Source organism: Mastigoproctus giganteus, chromosome 4, assembly GCF_048544385.1.
Source record: "Mastigoproctus giganteus isolate SK-2022 chromosome 4, ASM4854438v1, whole genome shotgun sequence".
Lineage (NCBI taxonomy): Eukaryota > Metazoa > Arthropoda > Arachnida > Uropygi > Thelyphonidae > Mastigoproctus > Mastigoproctus giganteus.
In genome coordinates this window covers 151,280,622-151,299,154 of record NC_143578.1, presented here as the reverse complement: position 1 = coordinate 151,299,154, position 18,533 = coordinate 151,280,622, and the positions used below count along the sequence as shown (strand labels likewise).

Sequence of the window (18,533 nt, the reverse complement as noted above, 5' to 3'; positions counted from 1 at the left end):
CCTTTGTTGTTACCTGTACTGTGTAATATGCTTGAAGCTGTTTTAACAAGACCCTCAGTTTGGATGAAGAAACAGAGCTTTTCTGTGGTTTGCCGAATTAATTAAGAAGTCCTTGGAATTGAAAATTGACAGTTTTCTACATCAGACTAATGGCTGAGCTAAATAAGAAGCTTCCACTCTTAGAAACATTTGTCAAGAACACTTTGTAAACCTAATTTAAAAAATGTATAGAAACAAATTTGCCTTTCTTTCATTTCATGTGTTTCAGCTGGTAGCATAGTTTCCTTAGCTCACTTAGATAATTGAACAGTTTGGTAATTTAATTTCAATAGAAAGGATGAAATTCCTTTTCCATGCTTGTCGTAAAAAATGTTTACTCTCTTTTTTATTATTGTTTGTTATATTTTAATAGTTTGGTGGTAGGCCGAACTTCTAAAAAATATTCATATGACGAAACATTTTATATCAGCAATCTCCAGCTGTCTTGTAACTCTTTCTGGACTGCAGTAAGCAGGTGCTGTTACAGTAAGATAAAGGGGAATCACGTACGTTGATTCACTGCTTGATGTCATATCAACCCAGGTGCGAAAGCTTTCCTTTGTGATGTAAGTTGTTATTACCCGAATGCTACTTTCAGTTATGTTAATAACAGTAAAAATGGTAAGCCATCAGATTCATCACCTTTTCACGGTTCCATATGGAAATGATGTTGAGTGACTTTCTGCTGGCACGCTGGTCTTCACAGGTGCGATCAGATATGAGCATCGTGCACACTCCCTCAAGGCGTAATTGATTGAAGTGATGATCCGACTGGAGAATTTGTGGCTTCGCAATTTTCGCATGAAGGATCCTTCCTACCTGCCGTATGAATATTTTTCAATGTTGTTTAGTACAGTACTTTACCAGTAAGCTACGACTATTTATAGTCGAAGCTTACCGGCTATGTTTCAGCTGGTAGCATAGTTTCCTTTCCTTCTTTTAATTAGCCATCACCAGAATATGCCATAACCAAGCTTACGATTTTTGTATTTAGCTCAGCCCTAGTCCGATCCACTGCCATAAAGTTACACGTACGAGCTCCTCTTTAGTGAGTGCTTCATGATTTTTTCTGGTATAATGAAGAAATTAGAAGCCGTTTGACCCGCAGATCATTTAACCCCCTTTTCTAAACACGGTTGCAAAATTGCAAGTGAGCACATCATGTGATATATTATTGCTTTATGTTCCTTATTTCCAAGGCACCGTTTCTGTGGCTAGCTGGGGGTATTTTTAAAACGGCTTCTAATGTTTTGTATTCTGTGAATCATCTGTTTGTTATAGTTAAGGTGGACAGGGAACCAGGAGGTTTGCTCTGCTGCCGGGCTTTGTATTGATTACTGGCAGTACCTAAAATATTACCTTGCGCATCCAACGGTGGGTGTAGGCGATTATATCTCCCTAAGTGTCTAATAATATCACAGCTGAGTGCAAAAAAATTTCGGGAAACAAAACTCCGAAAAAACGTTGGTGGAAGATAAAATATTTTGGCTGATATGCAGTTAAAGATGGATGTCAGACTACCATCTGGAGTTATTTTGAAGATTGAACCGCTACCGCAAACCTGACGGAATTTGGCAGATTTATACACATTTCAAAACAATTTTCTCTGAGTATCTTTAAATGTGCGCTTTAAAATCATAGTAATTCAATATATCCGTGACAGTTGTTCCGATATTAAACATATTGGTCCATTGCGCGTTTACCGCAAATGGCAAAGCTTTTAGAAACTAAGCAATACTCTCTTAGGTCCAGTTATCGTATCTCGTTTGATAATCGCTTCCGAACTTGTAGGCAGGAGATGGAACTATTCTAAAGAGCAGACTCTTAATTATATCACTCCAGTAATGTTAATAGAAAATAAATGTTTTTATTAATGGCTTAAATTTTAATAACGTCAAGCTAATTTTTTTAAATACGGTCGGGTTTGAAAACTTATGAGAATGCATCTCAAAGTTTTATAGATGTTGATGTCCACGAAGGCCAACCGCATACCACTTGGAGTGAACAAACTCAAAATACAGCAGTCAGTATTTGAATTTGTTCAATTTAGGATCTGGTTAAAATCTGCTCTATTCTCTTGACTTTCCCTAAGGCACCGTTTAGCCATTGGCATGGCCATTGTTTTAATTAGGTTGGGCATTAGATGTCCATATTTATTTTGTATTGAATAAGTCGTATTTTTATAGATTTGTTTTAAAAACTTTTCTTTCTCTCTCTCTTTGAATGCCATAGCATTTAATTACGAACGTGCGTTCAGACTAGTTATTGGCAGGCAAAAATTATTTATTTTTAAAATAAAAACATCAAAAGGAACAACTGAGTTAGGGAACATATTGCGATGAATGTATTGAATAACCATGCTTTTAATTAATATTTTAAAGTGTGAATAGTTGGGTAATTCGTGTGTTATATGAATCTAAGGCTGTTTGGAATAAATCTAATGTTCTGTAAATCTAATGCTGTTGTTTTGGAATGCAGTCATGAGTTGATTTATTTCGGAACTCAACCTCCTTGTACCTTAATTTGCCTATAATTTTGAAGCTCACAGACAAAATGCTATGACAATACCATAGCATTTTGTTTGCGAAATAATTAACTTCTTTGTGGAAAATTAGTTGATGTGATGAACAAACAGTACCGTCTACATAAACAGCTACATCATTACTGTCAAACTCCATTAAATCAGGTGATAGTTATTCTCGTTGTTTCAATACTTCCTTCGATCTTTCCCTTATTCTGTTTCTTAAATACCAGAACAAGAGTATAGAGCAACACGAATATAATTTCTCAAAGTTCATTCCTAAAGATAAGAAAGAAGTTGTTTTCCTTTAATTTGGTATTATAATAATTATTCAGCAACTGGCTTAACTTTCCGATTATGTTAGATTTTTAAAGCTCCATCAAGGCCCTCTTCTCCTTCCTTCAGTTACACATACACTTCCTGCACGTCCAAAGAGCGACAATATAATTTGCCCGACAGCTAAATCTTGTGGATAATCTTTGACACATCGTAAGAAAGTTGAGGGGAAGAGCGAAAACTAAAAGTTGCTAATCCATGTTTGGAATTAAACTGCATTACAGACGTCAGTTGATAATGCCAATTTGAGAACGATACAGAATGGTTAAAAAATAGCGAATTGAAATATTAACAGCATAGCAATATTAGCGTCTTTTAACTCTAGTACTGCATTCTTTACAAAAATTTGCGGTGATCTTTATTTTTTCCGAACTATCCATATTGTACTGTCTCTATTATTAACACACTGAAACTGTTTCTAAATTTTGTTTATATTAAAGGTTTCGGAATGCGCATGAATGTGTTTGAAACACACCATTTTTCGTTGTGAAATCAGTGTGATATATGTATAATTGTTACACAAGTAGTAAATTCTGAATGCTCTGCATAAATAGGCATTTTTATGGGGAAAGTCTCCAAGTAACAATTCGTTTGTTTAAGAAATGTCGCTTCTATGGACTTTGCCACCTTTCAATCCTTGATCTGCTACACTCTTCTTATTTACATTAACGAAGAATCTGTAGTAATACTAACTGTAGTAAAATTTTCAAAATTTCGTATTTTAATCCCAAAATTTTACAAATTTTGGGATTAAAATACGAAACTCAGCTTAAAATAGAAATAAGTCAAAACTGGAGAAAACAGATGAAATAATGAAACTGTTGAGCAGTGATAATTTTGCCTTTGCCTATCATTAATTGTCACACCTGAGGTCACGAACACCTTGGTACCGCATCGAAATTAACGCTCGTTGTTATTTCCCCGAGGACGTCATTAAATGCGCTCTGTTCTCACTAATAACAGTTTTGCTTGAAGAATAAATACCAAAATTTCAGTTTTATTTTATTTTCGACGGTTTAAGTCGTCAGCCCTTGCGTATAGTTGTTTAAAATGAGGGAGAAATTTTTTCGCATCGCTTCTTGGGGATAACGTGTCTAAAATCTGTTGACGTCAGTTCGCCATCTGTCACCTGACATACATCCCAAACTTGCATTTTATGACGTCATAAAAATCTCGTACGTTCTGTGATACTTGCAGATATCGGTTGTTCAGTACCTTAACACATAAAACTTGTGTGAAGTGCACGATGTTTTGTCCAGTTAATTGTCACACCTGAGGTCACGAACAGCGCTGTAAACACCTTGGTACCGCATCGAAATTAACGCTCGTTGTTACTTGGAGCTATCCGCAAGTGACTTCATTAAATGCGCTCTATTACAAAAAAAAAAAAAAAAAAAAAAATCAAATCAGAATATAAGGAGGTTCTACGCGATCATTAAACGTATTTGGTAACTGACTTCACTTTTAAGTAATTTATTTTTTTCATTTAGAAAATAAAGAGGGATTCTTTATCATTTTAAAATTGGCCAAAAGTCCTGTAGTTATCAGGAATTAATTAATGAAATCAGGCCATCACCAGCAAGCCAGTTTTCATTTTTGCAGTCCTATTCTCATAATTTCTGAATTAAATCGCATTATTTTCAGGTCCTCTTCACCCTACAAAAGTTAAAAAAAACAAAACAAAAAGGAGTTAAAAGAACTAGTAAAATGGGATTGGAACAAACAAAATCACTCAAAAATATTTGACAAAAGTAAAGAATGGGTTAATAATGCATGTTGAGTTGGGCATTTCGAAAATTAAAATTAATTTTGTCGTATATCCACACGCACACACACACACATTGATAACTATATTGATTTTTGCTAAAAACAGAAAATTAAATTAGCCATTATACACACAGCATTATACACATAGCATAGTTCACTATTGAAAAAGCATATTATTGTGTTTTGAAGAGTGAATCTTTTTTACCTGTTTTATGTGTAACCGTCTTGATTTACCTTCTTTAGGAGGAAAAGGCGTAACTTCAGTAAGCAGGCAACCGAAATCCTGAATGAATATTTTTACTCACACCTGTCCAACCCTTACCCCAGTGAAGAAGCGAAAGAAGAGTTGGCCAGAAAATGTGGAATCACAGTATCGCAAGTATGTGAGCTCCAAATCGAGAAGAACTTGATCGATCATTATTTTTATTAAAAGTTTTAATAATTTAATGTGGTTTTTATGTTTTTATTAATGTTTTAATACTAATTTATTAATTAAATACTTATTTATGAATACCTTAAGATGTAAAAGTTTCTGCTTATTCGGTTTCCAGTATAGAGCCGAAATTTTAATTTTTTTGCTATAAAGATAAAAGACAAAATAAATTTTATTTTATTTCGAATTAAGGGGCAGCCGTAACTCTCTTAGCTTGTCTCCTCCATATCAAACATGCATATGTCTCGCTTTAGCCGTCCTGGGTTGCACAGTTGGTAGGACCGCTGTCCTCTCCAAACCGGCTGAAAAAGACATGTATATTGCATGTGTTCGTCCTTAGAACACATGCAATATACACGGATCAATATGGCCTTAGTCATCGATGCTCCTAAAACCCTACAATAACAACGGTCTCGCTTTAGCCACTCAGTCTTAGAAGTTTTGTTTTTATTCCACCAAAAAAGTGCTGTTTTGTTTTTAAACTAGTAAACCGGCTTACGAATTTTGCGCACAAACAGCCTCACAGTACTCTTTGCTTCATGTTCATAACTGCTTTTGTTATGAACAAACAATTTCATCTCGCAACACAGCTTCATCCCTAAACTTCATAATAATTAAAGTAAAAACATAAACATTGATAAACATTAAAGTCATCTTATGCGAGGTATAACCTGAGGGTAATGAACTGTTATTTTTTAATAAATATGCCTGAGCTTATACATCCAAATAAGTGTCATCCTTTTAAAATTTATCCTTAAATGTTGCCATTGCTCAAGCCATTTTTGGAACTCCTCTCTTAGAAGTGACTTTGGTGTTCATCACGTTCTTTTCTTTGCGATATCTTTAATGGTGGAAAATCTTGGAGGGAGGGGATTTGATTTTTGAAAAATCAAATAATAGCTATTCGGAGCCAAATCTAACAAATAAGAAAGAGATCATTTCCTGTGCGTTGTAACGGAGGAGTCAGCCATTGGCAACAGATCAGAGGTAGAGAAGATGCGTTCCACAAAATTTATATATGACGAAAAACAGACTGTTCGACCTTGTTGGATGAATTTAGTATGAATAATGCCATTGGTGTCAAAGAAGCAAATCAACACTGTCTTCAAGTATGATTTTGACATGTACACTGCACTTGGACTTTGGAGATCGCGGAGATTTCCCATTCAGGTTTTGACGCTTCAGGGATATGATGTTTCGTCACTGTCTACTATTTTCCTTAAAAGATCAGAACAAATATCAATTTTCTCCGAAACTTGTTATTTGTTCTGAATATATTCGTCGGCAGAATTTTCAGAGAAACTTTCCTAATTTATCAAGTTTTATTTCAGAATGGGAGTATCAAAATTAAGTGGATACACTCCTTCGGCTATCATTGTCACAACTAATTGTCTCTCTAAACAAACTAAATCTCTGACTTTACATATTCGTCTGTGCTATGAATGATTAGACGACCGTTTAATGCGTCATCACGATCATCTTCCCTACCGTGTTTAAACCTTCTGTATCTAATAAACCCTTTCTCTTTGCATCACTTTCTTCCCATAATCTTTTAGTACGTCAGTAGCTTCTAGACTTTTGACTTATAGACTTTTGTAGCTTCACATAAAAACTGATATTTAATTTTTTTCTCTAAATCGAATACTTGTAACACCAAAAACAGTTAGTATTTATCTTACTATGGCATTCTCTTGTTAATCTTAGAAAATGTATTTTCTTGATCTTAAAATATACAAAACATAATGCATCATTCACACGAGACTGACCAGACGAAATTGGAAATAATGCTATAAGTAGAAAACAGTTCACGATTAGACCCCTATGATCTTTTACAGCCAATCCAAATTGCTCGGGTCCCTAACCTTCAGGAGCCTCTGCTGGTGGCGAGCAGGCGGTATGGTAGTTTTGCCACCGTCCGCCTTCTCCTTTAATTCCACAAACTACGCATGAAATTCAACTCATTACGCCATAGTCATCTCATATAATAAACAATTTACTACTAATATTTCGTTCATACTGATATTCTGTTTCGTTACTTGAACTTCATTTATGCACGTAAAGTGTATTCTTCCAAACAGTTGTTATTATTCAGTTTCACGTGATAAATGCTGCGCTTTAACAAGAACGGCGTTTGTTATGTAAAACTGAACAATAAGAACAGCACTCTCTTTGGAAGAATGCGCTTTACGTGCTAAAACATGTATTCTATAACACGATTTAAATTAATTAAATGCAGGAAATCTGCAACGTATAAACATCTGTGTTTTTCTGTGATACTTGAATAAATATTGCTGCAATTTGTAAAGGCGACAGGACCAAACTGACTTTACATTTATATTTGACTTAATTCAGATTGTGAATGTGACAACAATAATTTAAATTGAATTTTATTCACCGTTGTTTTGTATTCTTGTTATGCATTTGCTAATTAAGCTTTCCCGAGCATGTTTCCCTAAAATATGACATTTTTAAACTGCAAGAGCGCCTTTCTTTTGAACTACAACACCTTTAAATTGAACCTTAATGAATATAATTAGCTCATTTTATATGCACCTTGCGGAAATCTAAAAATTTCTAAGTAAATCTCTGAAGTTATCGGAAAAACACTGTTTACTAGCGTCACCAACGATGTTTTATTAAAAATGTATGATTTTTGCAAAAATTTCAGACTTTAGCGGGGGAAAAAAGCTGTTTAGCAATTTACTTATTTGAAATCTGAGTAATGATGGGGAAAAATTGTAAATGCAGAGACAGGGTAAAAAAAAAAAAAAAAAAAAAAAAATGGTGCGTGTAAGTTATCTTTATATCTTCGTGCAGTCGCTTGTAATCATATTGTGACCGGAGGCATTGGATGATAGAATCTTATTAATTATTTTAACTTCTCCAAGAATTAGACAATTTCTATTCGAATTGCACGTGAAGTATTATTGCCTTTTCGAAGACTCCTATTTTTCAGACAAATACATGAATGTTTTTAATTTCTATAAAAATTTTGAAGTTTTATTGCATTTTATAATCATTCGGTGCAGATGCCTAATTTCATAATCTTTACGAACTTATGAATCAGAATTTTTGACCTCAAAATTCGATCTCACAATCTTTATCAACTCCACAAGACATGATATTTTGAAAATAAATGAATGAGAATGAAATATTATTTTCAATATTTATGAATATGGAGCATAGCTGTACTGTGCATAACTTTTTATTACGGATAACGTAATACTTTTTTTCGTAAAACTTCAGTATTTAACGTATAATGCACACATACAGTAAAGTACAGCACTTATCTCCCCCCCCCCATATTCCTTTTCTTGTTTTTAATAAAATTAATATTGCTGCTAACTATGGTATTTGAACTTTCCTTGAATTATTCATCGCAAAGTATAGTACAGTAAATAGTTTTATCACAACCAGCAAATCCGTATAAGGTATACAATCCTTTCTATATTTTACCTTTATATGTATACATACTATTTAAAAAAAACGTAATTTTATTTTTTATATTTTGCCACGAATCCTATCATTTATCATTATCGTATATCTACGGAAAAGCACTCTCGATTTACGAACGGTCCTGGAGTATGCACAGTGTTTATAAATCGGGAGTGATGTCCCGATTTACAAACGCCATGCAGCTAAAGGTTCAGTGGATCTCAGTCGAGAGAAGAGTCAAACTCTGTAGGTAGTGGAATTTTAGGTGCAACATTACACACAATATAATAAATATAACAAACTATGTCGGATGTAACATTGGATGTCTGCATACACGATGAACACATTAAAAAGTTTATTTTAAAATAAAAAATAATGTATGAAAAAAGACGGACGGTTACAAGGATTTTACAGTAAAAATCCATATTTATCAAGAAAGAACACCTGTAAAAAAGCTTTTTTTTTTTGTTAGATAGTTAAATAATCTGTATCAAGAATCAGTTAACCTTTTTCCTTGTGAATGCCGTTTTTCTTCATTTCACTATAAAAAATCTCACTGCTTTCCGCTGGCCAAGTATATCCAAAATATAATATATGAAAAATTTAGAAAATGTCACCGGCGTTCCACCTGGTAGTGAGCTTACATAGGACCGATGTGTGATCTATATAAAGTTTGGTAACTCTTCAGTTATTTGCCGTATTGTTATATAGTCTACAGCAAAGGGAAGTGTGACTCCTAGAAGAGCGGAGATCCGTCATCGGTGCTCTGTTACTCCAAGGTAATTCAAACCTAAAACTATACATGAGGAATAGGTGCAGTGCGGGCAAACTTGCCCTCCTATACGCCCTATGTTGTTGTATAGTTATGGGCAGTTCAAATGGGAAATTGCTAGTGCTCATGTTGCGACAATTCCAAAACTTTAAACAGTTGCTGACACGGAGAAGAATATGAAAAAAAGTGGAGGGATTTCTCATAGAAGACCGCCTTGTAGCAATCCGTGGATTGACTGATGAGAGCCGCCTAAATATTGGCTCTATAGAAACCCCGAACGAGTTGTACATTAATTAGGTTTCTTCCCGATGATTCCTTCTACTATTTTCCAGAAGATGCAAATTCAAAACTGTGTAAAGCTTTCAATTTGCACTTGCACATTTTTCGGTGTGCAGCAATGGCCAGAATGACTTCTTTTCCTGAATAGTCACTATGAATGAGATCTGGATTCACAATTTTGACCCTGCAACCAAAGATAATCGATAAGTTATCTTCAAAAGGTACCCACCATTATTGGATATATTATTTCTACCTGTCTAATTTTCCTACCTCTGTCTAGGAAAAACGGTAAGGAAAGCTGACATGGATGGCAGTCCAGCCTGGCTTCGAAATTTTGTTGCATTCGCCATGCCTCACCTTTTCAGATTTCTTCTTCTTTCTATTCCTGAATTACTTTTAGCGTGGCAAGCATTTTCTTGATGATGATGCAGTCATTTCTGAGACTGAATCATGGTTTCAACTGTAAGTATTCTACAAAAGTGATCTTCGGAAATATCTTGGCAGAAACGTCTCTCCCTGGCTGATGGTCATGTGGAAAAGAATTGATAAATATGCTCGATGTCACCCATCTCTCAATAGATATGTATTTCATTATTGAAATACAATGAAAACTTCTCTATTCACCATGGCTTTATGGTGAAAAGAGAAGTTTATACTGCTGATATAAATTCTGTTACTTGCATTGTTCTGTACAGTCATGATTATCGGTGGTTGGTTGAGAATTAAATTATTATTTTTTTCTTTTTTTCCCCTATTGTGGTCGTTGATTCATTCGCTTTTGTACGAGTTTTCTCTCTTTCTTTTTTTCTTAATTTTTTTAATAAAAATCGTCTCTGAAAAGTAAATATAGAAGGATAAAAGAAGGCTATATTATATAAATGCTGAAATCTACAATATTTTTTACTGTAAAGAAGATTCACAGCCCATCCCAGTCACCCTTCCGTTGGTTAGACAACGCTTTTGAGGCCATTTCGGAACTACTAAGGGTGTGTTCATCATATCGTGCAATATTAAGAGCTAGTGTCATTGGTGCATGATACTGAATGATATGTTCCACGACTGAATATATTTGTCAAGGATAAAGTTATTCTTAGAACTGCAACGTTGATTAATAAACCTTTCCAAAGATCATCGAGGATGTGAATTTGAAATTGTAAATCGAAAGAAAAACATCTTTCTTTCATGGTTGCAGAAGTTTTCTTATTATCGCTATGCTTATAATTATAATTGCTGACAATTATGTAAGGAACACACCCCGCGGGACTTCTTTTCACAACAGGGTAGGGTTTTCACAAGTTTTTTGGCCGCGAAACCCTCTGATAGATCTTTGGTAAGTCTTCCTTGGAATGGAACCCTTTTGCAAATCTAAATGTTCAGCGAGACCCTGATATCTTAAAACAGCAATAATAACAATAAATTTAACAGTAATTAATGCAAATGTACAAATTAAATAAAAAACTGGTGATGAAAATTAACATTTGCAAATTCCCAAGGTTTCGCAGAACACACTTTGAACGCCACTGTTATGGACAGTTTTGAATATTGGCTATTTCCTAATCTATATTAAAGTATTGTCAATATTTTTCAAAAACCTTTATCCCAGACCTTTTTCTAAGTTATTTGTCTCTCTTTCTTAAAAAAAAACATAATAAATAAATAGAGATAATAACAAAGATAATAAAATCACTTCTTCTGTCTCGTTAAAAATCTCATGATACTCCAGCAGTCTCTTTCGAAACCCAATTTTTGATCAAGAGGATTATAAATTCCAGTATCTCACATCTGATCATACATATCACATCACAATGCGATATGATATGTATAAGTACTATGTGTTCAAATGATTCACTTCGATTGTAATAAATCCGTATAAATATGCATTTAAAGGAACTGTTTTGGATTAAAATTAGCACTGTAGCAGAGTTATTAAGTAAATATTGTTTGCCATATTAAATATGGAATTTTTTGACATTATACAAAATTTTCCAAATTTTTATTATATTAAGATGTCGTATTATTTTCTTCTAAAGGTTTCCAATTGGTTCGGAAACAAAAGAATAAGGTACAAGAAAAACATTGGAAAGGCACAAGAAGAAGCGAATCTGTATGCTGCTAAGAAAGCCGGTAAGTAAGAAGTTTACTGCCTGTGCTTCTCAATTTGCTCTCTCTCTCTCTCTCTCTCTCTCTCTCTCTCTCTCTCTCTCTCTCTCTCTCTCTCTCTCTCTCTCTCTCTCTTCTTTTTCTCACACACACACACACACACTGTGCTAATTGAACACCAGACCGGACAGAACGATGTGCTCACACCATTGTGGTATAGAAGGTTCTCTCACCCTACGAAAATAACAAAAAAAAATCAGTAAAATCATACGTATATTTATTCTTCTAAAGAATAAGAAATACAAAAAGTATTCGCTCATATACTTCTTTTGAAACTTGAGAAATACCGCTGCAGTTTGTTTTTGCCTTTAATTGGGATTAAAGTAGTAAAAGTGTTTAACTTCCTTATATCTAGAAAATTTAATGAAGCATAGAGCACAACTCATATTTGATTCCTTAAATTGAACCCCTACCACAGTCGCACTTTTCGCATTATCTGTATTGCCATACAAGTTTATGAAACTTGATTGTTAAAAATAAGTTATTTTTTTTTTAATTTGCGTTCTGTTTCGTAAAATTTTAATCCTAGATACAATAAAATTGAATTCGTATCCGAATTTTAGAATTTAACCTCCACTTCTTTATATTTGTTATATTTTTTATGCGTTAACGATCTTAATTAAAATTTATCACAAACTTCAAGTTACATATAATCATACAAGTATTGAATTAAAACTAGATTGTTATATATGCATAAGAAAAATCACAGAAAAAAAGGTTAAAGCTGTTGCAAAAAAACAGTTTGAACATGGGGAAATCGTGGCTGAAACTACAGTATACGAGAGTAATAACATCATAGTCACGTTTTTATGCGTGAGATGAGGTGGAAGAGCAGTGTGATTTGCATCTGTATTTCATGCCATGGATTTCTTTTATTTATTTTTGTCCATTTCAACCCGTCTTCCACCTGTCTGCCCTATACGAAGAAACTATTTTTAACTTTATTACGTCCTAAATGGTTTTAGTACTTATTAGAAATCTTCATATAAAACAGGTGTTAACAGATAAACGGACCAGAAAGAATATTCAGGGCATAGTACAGTACGTATTCAGTGCACATTATTCGTGAAACATCACTGTATTAAGAAAGAAAGAAATTGCGTAATTAGTGGGTGTAACTTACACTTTTTTTTTGAGACGGTCTGTTGGCTGTTTGGCGGAATAAGTTCTGGGAAAATTAAAAAATAATAATAATAATAAAAAAACACGTGCGTTCAGGTTTCATTTCACTTTTGTCTGTAACCTGTTTCCAAATGAAGTGGAATACGCCGATTGAATCCTTAATTAGAATGTTCGCATCAAATGAATCGTGCTTATACTAATAACGACAACCTCGCAGCCTACCACCAACTTCCAAATCTTCTCCACATAATAGAAAAAAGTACAGCAAAGTGCAATTTGAGGAAGTTCACTTTGTGCTCGGTGCTATTTGACGAGCTGTGCATGTCACAAAAAGCCAAGCAGTGTCTCCTAATCTATGGACATACAACGAGGAACATTTCCAAACTTCTGTGCCGTAAATGCCGTTATCAAAATGTTCTGTAGGAATGGTCACAGTGTGCCATAACGGCACGTGCTCAAGAGAGCCTCCCTGTAGCTAATCGTTGAAAATAAATGTATTCATGACAAGCTGACATCGTCCGTTGCTGGCTCTCCCTACTCCACCCTGCACCAAGTCCTTCATCATGGTAATGGGTCGGCTCGATAGGAGAGGGTGACAGCGATACAGAATTCTCCCCCCCCCCCTCCATCCTTCCTATGTGGGACTGATTGACTGCAGCAGCCCATCTCTGACTAGCAGGCGTAGCCCTCATGTAGATCTGGATGTAGTGAGGGGTTTAATGATAGACCCCCGGGGTGGTGTGACATTGCTTCTCCGTAAAGTAGTTGATAGTGATTGCTTTCTTCTTCGTTCTTCGTTCTTTTCTTCGTACTCTCGCTTGAAATTACGTACCTAACGAGATCATATCGATGTGATTGGCTCTCAAGTTCGTGTTATTACTTCGAAGATAGTTCTCCCTCTGGCGGTCAGTATGTGTTTTGAATGGGAATAATGATGCTTGTTCCTTCTCTTTCCCCCTCCCTTCCCCCATCCTTCCAATCCCAATCTCGTTTCGAAATTGCTACCCTGAACAGTGAAATTACGACTGCTCTATATCTTTACTTATTAAACTTGCCGTAAGTATGTGTGCCGTAGACGAGATTGTCTTAGAAGACAATTTCTTCTTCTTCGTTTCCTCACTAGGAAACCACTCGGTTATTAGTAAGTTGTAGCGAACGTAATTGCACTTCATTCTCAAAATATTTACTGCTTCAAATTATTGTTGCTACATGGTCGGCTTTCTTTCTTGTACAAGCAATTTCTCTTCGAGGTATCTTGGGTGGTTCTCGTAAATGTCAAGTTAATTCTGCATTGTGTCGGATCTGCATTTCTCACCATATTTGATCCTTGTTTTTCTTCGTCCAGAAATAAAACTGATATATTCTGCTCAAGTAGCCGAATGCCATATAATAAATTAATGGCGCTATTTTGAAACAAAAGTAGGTTTGTGAAAATCAGTTAAACTCAGAAAAGGACGTAATGTGAATTTCTTGACCACTTTTAGGAATTCTTTTTTTGCAACTTAAAATTCTGGTACGGGATAGTTTCTATTCTCTGGTAGTTGACGCGATACGAAATTTTGCTATATTTAGTTGCAGTAAAAAGGTAAAGTGCAGCCATTACAAACCCACTGCAGGATGGAAGCCTCCTCAACAATTCATGCTGAGGGAAATGGACCATAATCTGCCACGCTGGTCCAGTGCGGGTTGGCAGATCGACCGTATTCAGCAGTCGGGGGCTTGAACCCCGGTCTACTCAAAGAGCGCGTGCTACTGCACTCCCGCTCCTGACCACTCGGCTACGGAGGCAGGAACAGTTGAAAAACATTGCTGTGAAATACAACATCGTTTACGTTATCCGGCAGCGAAATTCCAACACTGAAAATCTCATTTTTCATTAAACATTACTGTAAATTCTGTTTTTTTTTTTTTTTTTTTTTTTTAACTATAACGGTTTTAGTTTCAAAATAGATTGTTCTTACAGTCACAACTTTTCTAAAAGCATATAAGCTTATTAATCAAATTCACCCTGTTTTTAAAATTTACATACACCTTTTTTACAACGTAGAGGGACCTTATAATGTTATTAATTTCAAAACTCTTTTCAGCAACTTTGCGAACAATGAATCTTGTTCATTCTGTGTTCTAGAACTTTGAACGAAATAGGATTTAATCAATATATGGCTTCATTTTATGATATGAATTCCATTTTACAGTTATTCTAACCTCCAAGTTTAAATTATAGTGTTTTTATTAATCCCTTAAAGGTCTGGGTTCGATTCCTCTAGCAGACCGGATGGTTTCTATTAAAACTGAATTTTAGTGGCCATCATAACAGTGGCTATGTACGTTTGGGCGTTGTTGCTGTGAAAATAAAATTCAATAAACACGCCATAAAATTCAATGTATGTTTCCTTTTCTCCCTTTCTCTCTTTTCAGTACACCTTTATTAACTTTTGTTAGATTGCCATCGTGGTCTTTTCTTATGTGTTAATCCCGTGCAGTAAATAACGACCCAAGACACTTTGACTTTACTCCAAAAGAATTTCTTCCTTCCCTTTGCCGGAAAGGTGTTGTGCTCTTATTTTGTCCATAATTTTTATTTTGGTTCTTTTTATTTTAGCCGAATGCGTGTGTGTATACACTGGATTCATTCTCACCAGTAGGGTCAGTGATGATTATTTCTTCAAAATTTATTCAAAAAGAAAAAAGAAAAAAAAAAAGTGGAACTGAGAATGTTTATCTCCCTCCGTGGATCAAATTGAGGATGCCATTTATTTAATATTTAGATTAAATATTTAATTTTAGAATAAGTGAAATAAAATCACACAGTAATAATATATAAATAATAACGTCTAAAACAGTATCTAGGATGGGATGGCTTTCTCTATATTCATACAGTATTCATTTTATTCATTGGAGTATACAGATCTATAGTGTTTGAGTATGACTAAATGCCTATGACTATTATCATAAAAACCCTTTCTCCTTTATGGGATTATTATTATTAAGGCAATGAAACAACTATTTATGATTTGTTTTCAAATCGTCCATTTCCTTTTCTCTCGAAGTTTTGGGACAGTTCTGTGAGAAATACCCCGTTTAGCACTATTGCCCCTGAATAAAGAAGTTTTTAAATTAACTTCTTTTCGCTAAAGAATTTGTAAGGCTATAGTATGTTTTTTTTAAATACTGTATGAATAAATTAAACTCATATTAATTCAATTATCTGCCGAAAATTTGCTTAAATTGCTCGATTTTGAAACAAAAGTAGCTACAAAAATTGACTTAGAATGCGGGCAGCTCAGGGAGGGGGAGGGAACCTCTTCGAGGACATTTTCTGTGACTGCTTTAATCATTTCCATGAAGTTTTACTGCCTTTTATTGTTCGGGTAATGTGTGGTGACTAATATTACGAGGTAAAATGCGTGCAGTCCTGTGTTGGACTGTAAAAGTGCGTACGTTTTGCTGTCTGTCAGTAAGAAGAGGCGTATCTGTTACTCGTTAAGGGCGAAAGTTGCTACAAAAATAGGTTTCCCCCACTCTGAATCTTTCCATTTATAGAAAAGTTACGCTTTCTCGAATCTGTTTCAGTCGAGTTGCCGTACACGCCTAGCAAGGCACTGCCTGCCACGGTCAGACGTGGTCACTCCCCTCTGTACCCGAGGACATACACATTCACCCAAAGGTCATCTGTCCTTTTCGTTAGGGCCGGAAATACTCTTGTTACCATAACAACCATTGTCATGGCAACAGCGAGGCTTGTGAGTTAACGCGACACCGGACCATTTTTGCCTTCGCAAAATTGGCTGCACATACACACGCACACATCGTCGGGAACAGTGGTACAGCTGAGACCAGGCAGTGGCATGCTAGGAATTTAATATTCCTAGCTGGTTAGGTGGGTGGCAGTCGAAGGCCCGGGCAAGAAGTGGCATTCCACGTTTTATTGGCTTCTGAAGAGATTGTACACTTCAACAGCTACAACACTTTCTCTCTTTCTATATGGCATTCCACGGACGTGTTTGGTGCTGGTGTCGCTGACTACGTCTCTCTCCCGACTCTTCTTAACTGTACGTTCTTTGTTAGTCTCCTTTAATTGCTCTAATCACACGTAATGGCACATACCAACGGCTGGAATTCGTTGCATTCTTTCATTATCTTCTGTTTTACTCCACCTAAGTAACTATTGCCGTTATTTTTTATGCTTATTCGTAGAAACCAGAACCGCAAGTACAGATAGATTGCGCGGAAATTGTTCGCGAATTATGAGCATTTTATTTCGTGTGAAATTGCTCTTCTGTCAAAGTGTGCATTAAGCATTCGCTGCATTACAATTTTAGACAGTGTGAAATGACATTTTTACATCCACTCGAGCTCCACGTGAGAATGAGGCTCGAGGAGAAGATCCATTATGGCGAGTGATATGTAACACACTGTAGCATGGTGGCAGTTAGAAAGTACTATTCAAATTACCACATATATTGCGAGGAACATAAGCTGCTCCTGTCACTTTACTGCGAATATTACCGCTACTAAATTTAGATATTTTATTGGAAAATAAATTAGTAACTGACCAAAATATGTTATTTTCTTATTCTGCCTTCTCTCTTCTTTAAATCATTCAAATGGAAATTGCAAATAAAAGCGGTTACCTTGAGATTTCCAGCTACTGGCCTCTCTGCAGAATGACTCGAACAAGGTAGTTGCACGAATTCGAAGACTTTCGTAATCGATTTTTAAGGAGTTTCCTTTAGCAAATATATTTTGCAAATTTTTCGGAAAAACTGAATATATTCCTTATGCATATTATTATAACAAATAAGTAATAAAGCTGCACTTTCTCATGATCAGAGGAGGGTCGATCCTGCATAATCTTATTTCGACTAAACAGCTTCACGAGACCATTTTCAGTAAATAACCTTCCCCTTCAAAGAAGGACTCCTTGGAACCGTTTTTTTTTTTTTTTGTCTTTTGCTCCGGTTAGTCTTTCTAGCTTTGTCTAAATTTTTATTGGCTTAACTGGCTCTTTACAGTTATTTCTTAAGATCCACGAGAGAATTTCGTGAATCTGAATCCGAACTACGTGTGTTCGAAAGGTGGTATGTTTCCTGAATGAAAAACCGGAGTTTCCGGAGAAATCTTTACTAGTCACGACCTGAGATTAGCCCGCCGTTAACGAGTGGAAGATTTCCTGTAAATGTCTCATTGAGAGGATAATGTGCTTTCCGTTCAGAAAGCAGCCATTTGCTGAGTAGAAAATTAGTGCTCTCTTTTATAATTTTTAAAATGTTCTAGGGATGTGTTAGTGAACTTTCTTTGTGAACTTGATTTGCCAGTCTAAAGTTTGTTTTCCTTATTTTAAAACCGTTAAACTCTTCTTCTTTCTGTCTCCAGAACACAAATTGGCACTTATTAGATTACTAATATTTTTGCAAACGTCTTAAATTACTGTTTCCTTCGAGAGATCTAAAGGGCAGCTCGAAACTTGATAGTTTCCCATGTTGTTATGCTGAGCACGTTTGTATTTAACTTTTTTGCTCTCTATTTTTTTTTAAATCGTCTGTTTCTTTAGTTCGTAATTGGTGTTTCAACTGTTTCTCTATCTTGCCGGTCTCTTTGTTGCGATCACTATTACTTATTGAATGTCCCCTGTTTTCTTCTCGACCCCTCGTACTGTTTTTTGTCCC

At 35.3% G+C, this 18,533-nt stretch overlaps 1 protein-coding gene across 2 annotated transcripts in view; it reads left to right on the top strand.

Moving 5' to 3' along the window:
* Positions 1-18,533, top strand: part of LOC150087122 (pre-B-cell leukemia transcription factor 1-like) — a 591,592-nt gene that overhangs the window by 553,822 nt on the left and 19,237 nt on the right. For both annotated transcript variants that reach the window (XM_090372973.1, XM_090372972.1), the window contains 2 exons: positions 4,907-5,042; positions 11,613-11,706. In XM_090372973.1, coding sequence (XP_090229099.1) covers positions 4,907-5,042; positions 11,613-11,706 — 230 coding nt within the window. The remainder of the gene's footprint in view (positions 1-4,906; positions 5,043-11,612; positions 11,707-18,533) is intronic.